Source organism: Staurois parvus, unplaced genomic scaffold (genome assembly GCF_062004578.1).
Source record: "Staurois parvus isolate SC_StPar_1 unplaced genomic scaffold, SC_StPar_1.0 ptg000299l, whole genome shotgun sequence".
Classification (NCBI taxonomy): Eukaryota; Metazoa; Chordata; class Amphibia; order Anura; family Ranidae; genus Staurois; species Staurois parvus.
Window position 1 is genome coordinate 9,892,339 of NW_028318095.1, and position 17,374 is coordinate 9,909,712.

Sequence of the window (17,374 nt, forward strand, 5' to 3'; positions counted from 1 at the left end):
CAAAATCTCACAGAGGAACCTATGCCCATTGGGTATCAAGGGAGCAGCCTATGGGACCCTCAAATTTCATATGTAATATAAGGGTCCATTCATGACTTTGTAGCAGTGCACCATATGAATATTAGTGTGTTGTGGTGCCATTCATTCTCAATGGCACCCAATGCAGTAAGGGAACACACTTTGTAGCTTACAGTAATGCATTACAATGCATTATGGTACACTGTTTTACAAAATAATGGTGCCTGAACCCCATAAAGCCCAACACATGATAAAAGTTTTTGTGCTAAACTACCATTTCAATGCACATTACAGTCAGGAAGCTTTATTTTATTTCTTTATTTGACTTCTAGGTGGTTTTTCTGGATTACCAGCTCAAATAAACTCACTGCAAATATGGGATGAAGGAAGACAAATTCAGGTGAGTTAAAGCTACCCATAACATTTACCTGAATTTGGAGTTATATGAGACATTACTACAAAAATACCTTTCTCAAACAAAAAAAAACTGTTGTGAATGCTGTGCACAAAAAAAAAATTGCCTGGATCTAATAAGTTTCTTTCTAAATTTAATCTGGCATCATTTTAACACAATTCCAGGCTTGTCATTCCCAAATTTGTCACCTCTACTGCACAGTTGTTACCAGGGGCACAGTAGTCTATTAGGGGCTGGCAGTTGGAACTCCAGCACCCAGTGGGGACATGGTATTCTACACTCCAAGAAGTGTATTTAATTTGTAAGCGGTTCATTGAATCTTGCTTTAGGATGGCAAACCCCTAACTTAGCAGTTGACGTTTATGAAGGTGCTAATCTTGATACTAAATTCTGGCCATTTTCAAGGCTAATAGGCAAGCTGTTGTAAAAAAAAGGCACAGGGAGCCGGATACTCCCATAGGGGACAACTAAGGCTACTTTCACACTGATCCACCGCAAAAACGCATATGCATTTTTACTGCACTTTTAGTGCATTTTTTAAAGGACATGAGTCCTAAAAACGCTTCATGGGTGTATTTTTAGGCATCTTCCATTAATTTCAATGGGAAGAGGCATTTTTGGTGCTTTTTTTGTTTTTAACTGAACAAACATGCTCCAAAGATGCTGCAAGCAGGTTTGTTTACACCACAATGGAAGTGCAATGCCGCGGTGTGAAAACATACATAGGGAAGCACATTTCATGAGCTTTTTTAACACGAAAAGCGTTTCAAAAACTCCTCAGTTTGAAAGCAGCTTAACAAAGCAAAAAACATTTTGTTTAGAATACATACAGCAGGGAGAGGGTTCTTTTAACTCAACTTCGAGGACAATATGGGAAAAACACAAATCCTTTAAATTACATGCTTGGGAGATGCTTTTAAGCTGCTTGTGCTGTTGCTTGTCCACCCTTTTAGATTCCCAATGCAGGGGCTAAATGGCCAATCTACTGCTACTATCTATGGGAGTACCCAGATGACCCAGATGTGTAAAAACCTCTTAGCTGCATTTCTCTGTACCTTGGGTTCTGTGCCAAAGCTTTTGGGTAACCAACCGCTAGGGATGATGTAAGAGCAATGATTCCCTTGCTACTGGAGGACCTGTCGCCCATGCCAGGTACTATGCTTATTGATTGGCTGCTGTTAACTTTCCACCAGTCCTAGGCTACCCATGGCAATTATTCACTTCCTCCACACCTTCTGTCGAGTTAACTCTCTGTAGTGGCCTAGTTTCTGTACCCCTTGTGTGCTTTACAGGCCCTGTTCTTACATACACCAGAAAACACCATGCACCCCTCTAGAGTAACTTCAGATCAGGCTCTAAAGCAGTTCAAGAACTTTACTGAAACTCTAACAGTACAAAACACAAGTACAACGCAGTTCAGACCCTAACTATGTTGTGGCTGTCCAGGAGTACCTGTAAAGGTGTAATTCTGATTTCAATTGGGAGAAAAAGAGTTAGAGATGCAGGGTACCTGAAAAAGATGACAGCAAAATAGGCTTACACAGGTACAAGGTGAATCTCAATTTAAAGCTGGTAATCTATGGCCCTTTATGAGCAGCCACAATTCTGGTCCATGAATTTGTAAGATCATTCACAGTCTTGTAAGTTGTAATGGATATTTGTTTCTCTGAACAATTTAAGTTCTCAACCATTTCAGAACAGATGTCAAGTACCTGGTAGAGGCCAAGCTGACGAGGGCTTTCTCTTATACCTCCTGTCCTTTTTCTCCTGAGGGTGATGACAGGATATATCAGGGCACGTAGTGGCACGAGTGCCTTGTAGGAGATCCGGGCTGGAAGTTTCTTGCAGCAGATCCAAGCTGAAAGTTTCTTGCAAGACAGACTGCTGATCTGGCTAATGCGAAGACACAGTAGCAGGTGCAGGACAGCGTACAGCAAGCAGGTTGGTAAGCAGGCAGATTTGGAGGCACTGTAGTAAGTGCAGAACAGTAGGCAGCAAGCAAGAATTGGGAACCAAAACAGGGTCAGAGCCAGGCCTGGGTCGGTACCAGGTGAGAAAAGAACATACCAAAACAGCAGGCAGAAGGCAGAGTCAGGTCACTAGCAACGGGATATCAGGAACACACCGAGTCCAAAATAGGTTGGGTAAGCACACAATCAGATCAGTAGAAGCTGATGACCACTCAGCAACTCTCTGGCCTCTGGAGCCTCTTTAGTCGAGTGGGTGCCAAATATTCAGGCTTGCTCACTCTAATGCACGTGTGGGCATATCTAGTTGTCACTTGAGTATTATGCACATATCTTTGTGCACAACCGTGCATATGATTTCCCAGACAGCAGCCTTAGGTTACCTATTGTAAAAGCTGTAGTAAACCCTTCCTTCCAATACAGCAGCCTCAGCTTCTACCCAGCTCTCCCTGGACATTCTCTATCAAAAAAAGATTTGGTTCAAGATGTTTCTTTAAAGCGGACATCTTCATGCACAGTTCCCTCTAGACAGACCCTCCAACAAGGCAATTGTAGCCCACAAAACTTTGACACTTCTCAGTGTGGAGCCTACAAGTGAAAAGAAAATTCTGGAAGGTGCTTCAAATATGTATCATCTCCACTCAGGTCACACCACTGGAGACACTTTTCAGTAATCAGCTGGAGAGGATGAATAATTCTTCCCCTACTGACTACCGGGACCTCCTCAACAGTAGCAGGCATGAATAGTCAATAGCTTTACCTTAGGCAAAAAACCTACAGCTCACAGAAAAGGTAATCAAAGCAAAGACTTGCTACAACCTAGCTGCTAAAGGAAAGACAGAAAAGATAGGAACACTTCAGCTTGGGTCAGGTCACTACTCTTTTGTTGTCACGTTCACCCCATCTGGCATCTTTTCTTTGGTTTTCAACTACACAGCAGACTGCAGGACAGAGAACTCTGAATGATCTCAGAGGCATCTCAATTTGAGATGCTAATCATATAAAAACATGTTCTTGTTTTTTCCCTTTTTCAGTATTGTACAGTGTATTTGGTTATAAGCGTGTGTGCGTACACCTGACAGTTATTTAAACCATTTAATGGTGGAGCTTTAATTCCAGAAAATATGATTAGTACGTTCTTTTGATTATAATTTTACAATTAAAATATTTTAAAAAAATTCTCTTGGTTATAGTATAATATGTGATCAATTTAGATGCTAGTAGTAAGGAGTTTCTTCTTTAAAATATTTAAAAACCCAAATGAGCATTCAGTTTAAATTAGCAAACTATCTCCTAGGTGCATCAAAACAAAAGATGTTCAGTGTCTTGCAGAGTTTTTCTTAATAAATTAGCCACAGCCTGAGTAAAAAAAAGCTTGCCCCTTACCAACTTGGTGCAAAGTGGGACATTTGCTCTCTGGGGGAAGCAATAGTCTCATTGAAAAGGTTCAACATTTCACTTACTGAGTCAGAGCTCTCAAAGAATGGGGAGCATGAGCTTTTCTGACTGCAGATCTTTAGCCCTTACTCATCAAGGGTTGTGTCTGATCTCTGCAGTGAGACAACTGCTTCCACACAGTGGACAAGGGTTCCACTCTGCAGCTCCTGGCAGGAGTCTGGCTGCTTTAAGAGGAAAACAAACTGTAAAACATTGAATGCCTTTTGTATTGATACACCAATGTAGCACCCTCCTAGTTAGTATAGTCTGGTAGGCAAATTTAGTTTGGCTCTGGCCTCTGTAACCAGTGGATCAGGGGTTGATTCCTCTAGTCTGCTCATTGTCTCACAGGCTGCTGATCTGATTGCTTCCCCCTGCAATTTAGAGGATTCTAGAATTATAGTGGGTGGAAGAATAAAGGAGCCATCTTGAATATTTATGGGGATACAGCCAATTCCTAGGGAGGTGTGACCAGTATGTGGCTGTAGAGCCCATACATAGTCTGAGGCCTAGAGAAGAGTTTTGTGGAGCCTGGATTCAGTTCTGCCAGAGAAGACTTCTGTCCACAAGCTCTGCCCCTAAGGGCAGGCTGCTGGAGGCACTGTTTATAAGTCATCGAGGTCCCAGCTGCTCACAAAGTTTGGTCTGGCAGTTTCTTATAGGCCTGGAGAGCTCTGTGTCTCCCTTACTGAAGAGTTCACGGTGGATATCGGTAGGAGGCAGCTAAAAATCCTGTGGCATTGTGAGTAAATGATCCAAGTCTGTGCCCTACTGACTGTGTGCAGTTTTCAATTCTTTAACCCCTTGATAACTGAGGGTAAAACAAATGTTAATGCCTGAACACAATTTTGCAGCTTTGATGTGTTACTGAAACTGTGCATGTCATCACAGCTACTTTGTGTATCTAGGTGGATTATACCTTGTTTTTTTTTTGGGGGGGGGACATTGGGCTTTCTTTTGGCAGCAAATGGTAATGATATCCCCTTATTTTTTTTATTATTATCAAAAGAAAACCCGAAATAGTAAAACTATTTTTTTTTAATTTAGCTGTGTATTTCTTGCTATTACACTTTTGTTAATTTACATCTTTCTCTCCTGCAAGGAGAGAAAGGTACAATATATCTTTATCGCCATTTAGAAGAGAAAGAAAACACATGGCAGAGCTGCACAGTGACTGATCACTGTGATAGCCATTCAAACGCTATCACAGCGATCAGGTGACTGTGAACTGAAGGTCCTGGATCCTGAAGGTTAGTACGAGACCCGGGGTTCTTGGTGTGAGTCCAGTCACTGTGCTGGGAGCACGCTACACAGCGCACTCCCAGCGCAAAGACAAGCGTGCATATATGTGTCCCCACTGGTAATGACCCACTTCTGTGAGGCCGTCTATCTCCATAATGTTGGTGGGAAGCGGTTAATGTCATAGGCACCTGTCAGCCAGTAGAGAGTTGTGCAGTTCAGTGTCAAGCGAAGAGTCATAAAAGAAGTCAGTTCATTCGTTTTGGGCTATCCCATGTCCCCTTTCCCCATCCAAGTTCACTTCTACAATAAAAGCATAAAAAGACACCCCTAGTCTGTTCTGTTCGGCCAGTGGAATGGAGAAAATGCTGTGTGCCTGGCTGTGTGTGCACTAATTTTGGGGAAAGGAATCCGTTATCACCAGCGGCTCCTGTGAGAATGTGCTACACCTTGAATTTATTTAGCTGATTTAAACTGAAGGTTCAGGTTGGCTTTACTCTTCCTTCTAAATCGTAGGTAAAAATAATAGTAAATATTTAAATGCTATAAAGTGTAAAGCATGGTGGCTCTGTACTTGTTAAAGGACACAAAGAGAGACCACAAATGTTTGACATGCCCAGAGATCAGTTTTTATTTGACTGAATGCTATCACTGTTTGCAGGTCAAGCAACCGCAGGAAGATTTTGGAAAAGCGTTCTCTCACTGGTTTTATAATGAAATGCTTCCTCAACTTGAATATAAACATGAAGATATAAGTGACTGGGCAGATACAGTTTTCTATGACAATGTAACATTCCACTGCACCTGTGCTATAGGTAAAATAAATAAAGTACAAGGTGAAGGAGCTAAAATGGCTAGCTGGATCTTTTCAGCTTTAATAAATCAGGAAAAACTCAAATTTAACTATAAGGCTGAGGTAGGAATAGGGAGTGATCAGAACAAATATGGCATGCGAACTGTGGAAGTATCTGGAACGGTACACAGGGAAAACTCAGTTTTAGGGGTGTTTGAACACACATATGTTTTAACTCAAAATCCAGATAATGGCAAATTCAGAATTACTAATGCTAATCTTAAAATTTTGAATCAATCATTAAGATATGGCTACAACATATACAAGCGTGCTAACCCTGAAGATTATTCTGGATTTCTGCAGTATTAGCTTATAACATATCAATTAATATTCATATAAGCAATACCAACATAAACAAAACTGTACATTGTCATATACTTACTGAAAAAGCACATAACTGTGCAGGTAGACATCTGAAATATTTGTATATATCTCTGTATTTAGATTTAGCCTGGGTTCACACTTCTGTGGTGTGGCATATCGCATATGATTCGCACAGAAACCACACCACATTCCTGTGCAAATCACATGCAAATTCTGTGCGGTGCGATTTGAGCCATACATTTTGTATGGCTCAAATCACATTGAAACCACACCAAAAAGGTGCAGGATTCTTTTTTTGATCTATACTAGAATCGGTATTCATACTCATGCAATCCGATTCTGCACACCGCACCACGTTTTCCAAACCAGTTTCGGGCTGTTAACTTAACATACACACCCGCAGCAGTTTGCATGATCGGGGTGCGATTTTGACGCAATTTGAAATTGTGGAATTAGCACAGAAAACACTGCAAATTCCGCACCGCATCAGTGTGAACCCAGGCTAAAGAGAAATAGAAAAATAGGCTCTTAATTAAGGCACCTGTGCCACCATGTTCCTCAGCCTTTCCATTCTTTGAAAATACTCTGTACTTCCAGGTATGGGGAGTCGTGGGATCTTCTCCTATTCCTCCTAGCATGCAGTGATCAGTCAGGCCTGGACACTATCACATGGGTGGGGAAGATTATTAAGCTCTGAAACAAACCATATACAGGGCCCTGGCAGAAGTACAAAGGGATAGGGGAGTGTGGGAAGGTAATTATCAGAGGGTTGGGGGTACCCTAACAAGAGAATCTGTCACTTTGCCCTGAATAAACATGTTATTAGATTCTTTTCACTTTATACTTTCTAAGGATGACTCCAGGCTCTGGAGTTAGAGGTGGGAGGTCACCTAAAATCTGCCATTTTCTGCTTTGCAAACGGCGTGATACATGCTGTATCCTGAGTATGTAACAGTATCACACTATGTAACCCTGCAATTAAACATCCACAGTTACCACCTCTTATATGGGGAGCAATTGTCCTTCACAGCAAACAGCGACCCCGGGTAAATATGTAGCTGCCCTCATCCAATCCTCACAGTTCCTTTGAGGCTGTTTACACATTACACATAACTAGTGAAGAAATGTGCCTCTAAGGCTTTGTTTAGAATTGCAGTTGAGGGGCAGCAAAAATGAATGGTTGAACCATGTTTTTTGACTCCCCCCTCCCTTTCCACCCTTAAACTTAATAGGCAACAAACATGGATGTTTACATGCCGGGGCCCCGATACTTTGCTTCACTTCGGCAGCATGCTCGCAGAACACTGTGCCTTCAAGTAAATGAGGAAACACCACAAACACCCCACAACCGGGTGCAACACATCGCATCACTTCCTCACCGTCTGTCAGTAGTATCCAGAGCACAATCCAAATGCGGTTTGGGCTTCAGAGGCATAGAGAGATTAGGACACACTAAATCTACCCTAAGAGCCCATTCACACCACAAAAATACACTTTTTAAAAGCGTTTTCCAGTACAGTTCTGTGTAGAAAAATATGCAGCATGTTCTACTTTTTTTATCCACCTGAAACTGACTGCACTGGTGTGAACTAGCATCATTGGGATATATGGAAGACACTGTGCATGCATTTTTGATGCAGAAAAAAATGCACTTGACTGCATCTGGTGTGAAACTGCTCTAAATATACGGTGAACTTATCCTTGAACAAGCTGAAATTAGAAGCTGAGTGGCTACCCTGCACAGCTGCACCAGATTCTGAGTGTACCCGTTTCGGTAAATCTCCCCAATGAGGCTTAGATAAATTTTAAGTAATGGAAAAACTATTTTTGCTTATTATTTAAGTTCAGATCACCTTTTATAAATCATTTATGCAGAAAACCAGAGAAATTTTTAGGAGTTCACATTTTTCATGCCTTTTATATGTTGAAACTTAATGATCCATCACAAAAATTTAGAAAAAAATATGAGATCTGAATTATAAATACTGTAAATAAGACTAATATTTTATAGAGTACATAGACAATTAAAATTAATCAGTACTCCAAAGATGATCACACTGTGTGCCTAACATATTTTTGTAGATAGATATACTAGGGTCAATTCTTTAAAAGCAGAGAAACTCCACGCAGATGGATTAATAGGTGGTAATTGAACACGTGACTACAACTCTGCAATAGAAGCATGCTATCTGATTTAGTCACCACATAACCTGTTTGCTAAAGTAATATATCGGAGAGGATGTACAAAGTGAGACATTGTAACTACATGCAGATGGATTACCAGGTGGTAATGAAACACATGACCACAAAGCTGCAAGACAACCATGCTATCTAATTAGCCGCCACATACCCCTTTTGCTAAAGTGGATATACAGTATATGGAAGAGGATGTACAAAGTGGGACTATGTAACTTCATGCAGATGGACTACTAGATGGTAATCAAACACATGACCACAACATTGCAAGGCAAACATGCTATCTGATTGGCCACCACATTCCCCTTTTGCTAAATTAATCGTATATTGAAGAGAATATCCAAGTGGGACTATGTAACTGTTCTTATTAAGAAATAAAAACATGAATCAAGAAAATTAAATCTGTCATATTGAAGAGGAAGAGAGGAATAAACTGTTTTCCGAAAAAAATTATCATGGTACATTTAAATATAGACAAGAATTTTGATATGGACTTTGACCCAAATTTGGCATATGGTAATGTGACCCTCAAACATAAAATGTGGGCAGCCTGAAGAAGCAACAGATCAACAAGCAGCTGATAGGTGGCAAGACAAATCTTTGTTTACTTCAAGAGATACTGATATTGCTTCTATCCAACACTTCGAAGTGCATTATGTACTATCTGCTCCCTTCCCATCACCACCCATTGACTTGCATTTTCTCCAGCTGAACAGAACAAAGTACTGATATAGCATTCAGACAGAGGAACCTCACAGAGGGAGACTTGCTATCTAACAAACCCATACATTTTGGAGAGCGGTGCACCTGTATCTCTTGAAAACAATGAAGAATTGACTTGCTACCCCCTGGGAAGAGAAGGATTGTTTTTCTTTTTCTTCAGCTTATCCAATCACATTTAAGATATGAAAATAATTTTTGTTGTTTATGTCTATTCCATATATATGCTTAGACCACTGAGTAGCCAATATTTTGATAGCTAGTCCTTAGGAAGCAGAACTCCACCATGAAACATTTTGACATGTATTAATAGATGTGAATTTTTGTTAATAGCGTATTCCTAATGTTACTGTGGTCTTATATGAAGCATAATTCTTTGTACATACTCAAAAACTTGTTTTTATAAAAACATGTTTGTAAATTTTATTCAGCTCACTAATAAAACTTTTATATTACTTTATAATGTTTTGTTGTCTGCATTTTGCCAATGCTACTTTTAAAGTCACGTTATATTTATATGTTTGTGAATCTTCACACACTTTATTATGTGGACATTCTCAGATCCTTACTCCATATATCAGAATTCTGTGTTTATGTGGACATTCTCAGACCCTTACTCCATATATCAGAATTCTGTGTTTATGTGGACTTTCTCAGACCCTTACTCCATATATCAGAATTCTGTGTTTATGTGGACATTCTCAGACCCTTACTCCATATATCAGAATTCTGTGTTTATGTGGATATTCTCAGACCCTTACTCCATATATCAGAATTCTGTGTTTATGTGGATATTCTCAGACCCTTACTCCATATATCAGAATTCTGTGTTTATGTGGACATTCTCAGACCCTTACTCCATATATCAGAATTCTATGTTATTATCTCTGAATTTGGATATATTGAGGTGGATTTACTCAGGAGTTGAGAATGTTCTCTATAATTATCAAATCATGAGAAAAGATAAATACCTATTTATTTATTTCATCTGCACGTGATTGGATAATGAAGTAACCCCTGGTTCACATATATGTGGCCGTGCAGGCCACGTTTTGCACGGGCACAAGAGCCCATTCATTTGAATGGATTCCCATGCCCCGTGACACGCAGGGAAGTCCCTGCACTTCTTCTAAAAACGCAGCCCGCACGGGAACCTCGGTTCTCCAGTGCGGGTGGGATACCATTAGAATTAATGGCACCCACGTGTCCGCATTCTTCTGTGCGGGTGGTGCGGCTGCCAGGATTTTCGTGCGGATCCGCAGCCACACCACCCGCACATACAGTCATGGCCGAAATTGTTGGCACCCTTGATATTTTTCCTGAAAATCAAGTATTTCACACAAAAAAGGTATTGCATTAACACATGTTTTGCTATACACATGTTTATTCCCTTTGTATGTATTGGAACAAATATAAAACAGAGGCAGAAAAGCAAATATGACATAATGTCACACAAAACCCCAAAAATGGGCTGGACAAAAGTATTGGCACCCTTAACTTAATATTTGGTTGCACACCCTTTGGAAAACATAACTGAAATCAGTCGCTTCCTATAACCATCAATAAGCTTCTGACACCTCTCACCCGGAATTTTGGACCACTCTTCCTTTGCAAACAGCTCCAGGTCTCTCTTATTGGAAGGACACCTTTTCCCAACAGCAATTTTAAGATCTCTCCACAGGTGTTCAATGGGATTTAGATCTGGGCTCATTGCTGGCCACTTCAGAACTCTCCAGCGCTTCTTTGCCATCCATTTCTGAGTGCTTTTTGACGTATGTTTGGGGTCATTGTCCTGCTGGAAGACCCAGGATCTTGGACGCAAACCCAGCTTTCTGACACTGGGCCCTACAGTGCGACCCAAAATCCTTTGGTAATCCTCAGATTTCATGATGCCTTGCACACAGTCAAGGCACCCAGTGCCAGAGGCAGCAAAACAACCCCAAAACATCATTGAACCTCCACCATATTTTACCGTAGGTACTGTGTTTTGTTCTTTGTAGGCCTCATTCCGTTTTCGGTAAACAGTAGAATGATGTGCTTTACCGAAAAGCTCTATCTTGGTCTCATCTGTCCACAAGACGTTTTCCCAGAAGGCTTTTGGCTTACTCAAGTACATTTTGGCAAACTGTAGTCTTGCTTTTTTATGTCTCTGTGTCAGCAGTGGGGTCCTCCTGGGTCTCCTGCCATAGCGTTTCATTTCATTTAAATGTCGACGGATAGTTCGCGCTGACACTGATGCTCCCTGAGCCTGCAGGACAGCTTGAATGTCTTTGGAACATGTTTGGGGCTGCTTATCCACCATCCGGACTATTCTGCGTTGCAATCTTTCATCAATTTTCCTCATCCGTCCACGACCAGGGAGATTAGCTACAGTGCCATGGGTTGCAAACTTCTTGATAATGTTGCGCACTGTGGACAAAGGCAAATCTAGTTCTCTGGAGATGGACTTGTAACCTTGAGATTGTTGATATTTTGCCACAATTTTGGTTCTCAGGTCCTCAGACAGTTCTCGTCTCCTCTTTCTGTTGTCCATGCTTAGTGTGGCACAGACAGACACACAATGCAAAGGTTAAGTGAACGTCTCTCCTTTTTATCTGCTTTCAGGTGGGATTTCTATATTGCCCACACCTGTTACTTGCCCCAGGTGAGTTTACAGGAGCATCACATGCTTGTAACATTCTTATTTATCCGCAGTTGTGAAAGGGTGCCAATACTTTTGTCCAGCCCATTTTTGGAGGTTTGTGTGACATTATGTCGAATTTGCTTTCTTTCCTCCCTTTTTTTGTTTTGTCCCAATACACACAAAGGGAATAAACATGTGTATAGCAAAACATGTGTTAATGCAATACGTTTCGTGAGAAATACATGATTTCCTGGAGAAATATCAAGGGTGCCAACAATTTCGGCCATGACTGTATGTGAACCTAGCCTGAATATTCATACAAATGATTGCATGAACAATCTTGACTCCTTTAGTATTTCAGCCTTTCTATCACAAAATTGTTAAACTTTAGCTTTTTTTCCTTGACCTCAGTTCTCTTTTGTACTAAAGAGATGTACTAGCTATGTTTTTTTTTTGCCTTGACACTCTGAATATGCTGGAAATTGATTGAACTGTTTTTGTTCAATGATTGTAGCAGGCTTTGGTCCATTGGTCTATGGTTACAGGTGCTAATACCTGCATACAGCTGTACCTGTTAGACAGATTAACACCTCTATTTAGGGTTGCCAGTTTTAAACTGCACAGCTCAGTATTTCACACTTCTCTCCATTACTACAGAAATTGCAAGTCCAGTTTTGCAGCTCACCGGCTGTCAATAAATTAATACTGCTGATCAAAGGTTATTTTTCTGTAGCTTCCATTGTGTATCTGTATATTGGTCTCTATTGGCAGTTTTCACGGTCAGGGGCGGACTGACCATTTAGGCACTCGGGCACGGCCCGAGGGTTCTGGGTCAGTAGGGGGCCCCATGAAATGCCCCTGGTACCTTTCATAGGCTTTTTGGGTGTGGTTTGAGTGTTGGCGAGGACACAGGGGCCCCATGATTTCCTATTGCCCAGGGGCCCCATGAGTTGTCAGTCTGCCCCTGTTCACAGTGGTTGTTGGTATTCTGAGTCATTGTATCAGTGATATGGAAACCTATTTGGTTTTCAGTATTAGGGTTTGTGAAAAATCAAATGATCTATCAGGGTAATCTAAAACATTGTTAAAGGAAATGTATAGAGATTTGCATATCATTCCTTTCCTTTTTAATGATTAATGAAGTCTTAAAAATTGCCTATAATTTTTTTAGATTTTAATTACAAACTGATAGATGAGCACCAGACTTCTTTTTACATTTTTAAGTATATCCTTAGCTCTGTTGCTAAAAATAAATATTTTTTATAGAGCTCAGTTGCCTGAACTAAAATTTAAACTAAATTAGTCAGGTCAGTGATTGCTCCAGCTGCTCACCCTCCCTACTGCTGTGCTATACAGCACTGTTAAGGCTCTTTCACATGACCGTTCCGTTTTTCAGGTGGACCCGATTGGAACCTCCATTCCCTTCTATGGAGTGGCTTGTGTAAACGGACATGTGTCCGTTTACACCTGCCGACATCTGATCCGATCTGCCAAAAAGAGACGGATGGGGATCCAATTCCCCTTCTGTCCATCGGATCGGATGTTTAAAGATATCATCAGACTGCCCATTGAGGAGAGCAAGCAGCTCTGTGTCCGCTCTGCAGCAGCGGAGGGGACATAGAGCTGTCATCCGCTTGCTCAGCGGGGATCAGCGGAGAGATACCCCACTGAGCAAGCAGATATGTTAAATGGGTCCATTCCATGTGAAAGAGCCCTTAGACGTTTCAAAGAGAAAAAGACATGCAAACAGCTTCTACTGTGCTCCCCTTTATAAAATAATACTCTGAATTCAACTTGCAATAGTTTTAGTGAAAACACAGATAAAAAAACAAAATGTAATGTGACCATGTCCCTTTAACCATGGATCTTGCCTGATTAGCAGCTCTGAAACCAAAAGCGAGGAAATAATCACTTCTGGGTTCATACCTCACAGAGGATATCAGGGAATGGATGTTCCTCCATGTCCTCTGTGGGCAGCTGTCCCAACAGTTTACTGTGGTCCTGGGCTCCCTGCAGGAACGGAAGTGCCCAGAAAAGACCGCAGGTGGATGCCTTCTCAGCACTGTAACAGTGATCAACCATTGGGATCACATTTACAAGTGGCATAACCACTTCCTGACAGGACATTTTAATACGTATGTCAGTCAGCAAGTGGTTAAGAATCCTCGTAGTTATCATCTACTCCTGAATTGTGCTTTCTGCTTCACAAAGTTTTGGTCTGAAGATTTCAAAATACATAAACTAGATGCAATCTCTATTATTATTTATTTCTGATTGCAGCTTATTTTTAGAGTGAACCAGGAGCCACAAAGCATGGAACTCTCTATTATGTAAATCCAGACTTTACCCTAGGAATTGGTGCAAAGATCCAGCCTTCCACCTCATGTTTTGTTACTGGTCATAGCTGGGAATGGGAGGATAAGTAGAAGGCAAAGCACCAACTTTATGGGATAAAGACGACATTTTAATAACAGAGCACCAAGCTTTGGGGATCGAAGAGTGCCTTAAACCAGAGGAAAGGTATGTGCGGTACCTCTAGGTGTCTGTATTTTATTTCTAGACTAGATTTTTCTGTTTTGTTTTTAGTACAGATTTACTTTAGTGTTGTCACAAAGCTTAGATCAAGGACATGTGCATTTCAATTGTCCTAATAGCAAATATTTATGAGCACTTGGAAAGGAACTGCAGAGCTCTGTGATCTGTAGAGTTGGCCAATAAACAGAAAGTCTTGCTACTCTCTAGTGTCTTCCAATTATCTCCTCACAGGGTACCCAGTCTATTACACAATTTCATTTTATAATCCAATATTAGTAATAGAAATAAGTCCTCTGTTTTTTGATAACCCTTTTAGCTTGCCACAAATTCAAATTAAGCACACTGGCCGCTTTTTTAAACACCAGAAGTATCAAGACTGCAGTAAAGCAATCAGCCAATAAACAATCATTTTTCACTGGTTTTACACCAATAAACTAGCGACTGGTGGTTCTTTTGCATGTCATTGCTGCTCTTTGTACTACTTTTTTAATGAACCTTAAAGTGGTTGTAAACCCATACATTTACTAAGTGAAGTGACTGGCCTTAGGTGATACACAGGGACGAATCAAATCATCCTACATACTGTAAGTTGTACCTGTTCATCTGCAGATGTCTTCCCCTACATCCATTCAAAGTGCAGAATTTACACGGGATCTCTCTGTGCTCTGAAAAGCAGGGAGTGGGGAGCTGAAGTTACATCAGTGATGAGAGCTGATTGGAGGAAAGGGACACACCCCCTTTCACACAACAGACAGGAACACAGCTGAGGCTGTCAATCTGGAGATGCCTCTCTGTCACCATTTTACTCTTGGTGTCAAGAAAACTCATCAGAAGTGACTTGTGATTATAAAAGAGAAAAGAGGCAGTGTACAGAAATGACAGTGCTCTGGAACGAGACAAGTACACACTATAGAAGGATATGCTTTATTTCATGTCTGACGTTACAACCACTTTAAATTGTTTTTATGCCTGTATAGTAATCAGTGTCTGTTATCTGCAGACAAGAGATGGAGAAAAAGACCAATATGTTCAAGATGGAGAAATGAATGCTACAAGTAAAGCAGAGCCAGTTCCAGAGGTAAGTTTGAGGGTAAAAAAATGCAGATTTGCCATTCAAAGCTTGAAGGCTGTCATACTGATCCTGGTTTCACTATCTAGTGCAGCCTGCCTCAACGAGGCTTTTGTGGAACCCTGGGATTCCTCTAGTGATTGTTAGGAGTTGCTTAACTGCAGCTGTTTAGTTCCTGTACCAACACCACTTGGTGCAGGATGAGTGAAGCTTCTTCTCTCATTTCTCAGATACAGTACACAAACACTTACACCATTACTTGTATGCCGAGAGGGGATTCCCCCTCCCCCCCCTTGACAACAAAGGAAGTAGCTTGCTTTTCATTGAGCTCCATTGTAAGGGAACACTACACTGACCATCAAAGGCACATTCTACCTACTGATCACCAGTGTGAAAGGGCATTCTTTCTACTGAAAACTGGAACAGGGCTCTTCATTTCATCCAATGACTGCTGAATTAAAGGCACACTACAATGACCACCAGTGCAAGGAAGCACAATGCTGACCAGTGACCAATGTAAAGGCTCTCTAGTTGACCATCAATGTAAGGGGGAACTGCACTGACCACCAATGTAATGGGGCACTACACTGATCACAGATGTAAGGGAACACTACAGTGACCACTAATGTAAGACAGCATCACAGTGAGGGGACACTACACCAACCACCAATGTAAAGGTGCACTACACTGTCCACTAATGTAAAGGATCATACTCACCACTGATGTAAGGATGAACTATGCTTATCACCAATGTAAGCAAGCAATACCCTGACCACCAATGTGAGGGAGCATTACTTTGACAACCAACATAAAGGGGCACTAAATGGACAACCAATGCAAGGAAACACTATACATACCACCAATGTAACAGGGTTCGTCTCCCACTGACTGCCAATGTAAGGGGGTACTACACTGACCACCAAGGGGGGCACTTTCTTACTGACCACCAATGTAAGGGAGCATTTCTCCATTGACAATCAAAATAAGGGACCTCTACACTGACCATCAATGTAAAGTAGTTGGGTCCTAATAGCATGTATTTATGGTCACTTGAAAAGAAAATGCAGAGGTCTTAGGTCTGTAGAGGTGGCCACTAAACAGCCAGTGCTGGCACTCTGTAGTGTCTTTAATTATCCCCCCACAGGTTACCCATCCTAATACTGTATGTCTTAAAATCAATTTATATCTAAATATTTGTAATAAAAACATGCACTGTGTATTTGATAACACCTTTACCCTGCCACCCCATACAGAAGTATCAAAACTGCAATAAACCAATCAGATAATAAATCATCTTTCACTGGTCTTACACCAATAAACTGATATCTGTCTGGTGCCTGTGATTGTATGTGTTTTGCACGCCATTGCTCTTATCTGTACTGTTTTTCTTTTTAATTTAAATTTATATATAAATTCCTGCATAGCTGTGTTATATTCCCCTCTCCCTAATCTGCTAGCACAAACTGTTTTTTTTTTTTTTACTAAAGCTGGAGTGTACAAAATCAGATGCACTTCTTATATAAACCAATCAGCTTCCAGGTCTTATTGCCAAAGCTTAATTAAACAAGCTGAGGTTAGAAGCTGATTGGCTACCATGCATAGGTGCACCAGATTCTGAGTGAAACAGATTAAGTAAATCCCCCCAGAGTGTATCACACACAGAACAAAATAAAATTAGCAAATTTATAATCTGTGCAACACACACATACATATTGCTAAATTTGAAGTCCTTAGTAAAATCCCTCAGAAATAATATATATATAATAGCAGTGCTTCTAAAAAAAATAGACTGTATATCCCTTCTATTATAGCTTTTTAATTTACACCTGATTAGTGATCAGTGTCTTTGTTATTGCCTGTTATCAGCAGAGAAGAGGTGAAGAAAAAGACCAACTTGTTCAACATGAAGAAACAAATGGGGCAAATAATGGAGAGCCGGGGTCAGTGACAGAGGTAAATATACATTTAAAGGCATCAC

General features: G+C 40.8%; 1 protein-coding gene across 1 annotated transcript in view; it reads left to right on the forward strand.

The window, feature by feature from the left end:
* The window catches only part of LOC149457889 (uncharacterized), a 72,697-nt gene that overhangs the window by 15,234 nt on the left and 40,089 nt on the right, over positions 1–17,374 (forward strand). The window contains exons 2-4 of the mRNA XM_089682925.1: positions 351–418; positions 15,328–15,405; positions 17,263–17,349. Of these exons, the coding sequence (XP_089539051.1) occupies positions 351–418; positions 15,328–15,405; positions 17,263–17,349 (233 nt within the window). The remainder of the gene's footprint in view (positions 1–350; positions 419–15,327; positions 15,406–17,262; positions 17,350–17,374) is intronic.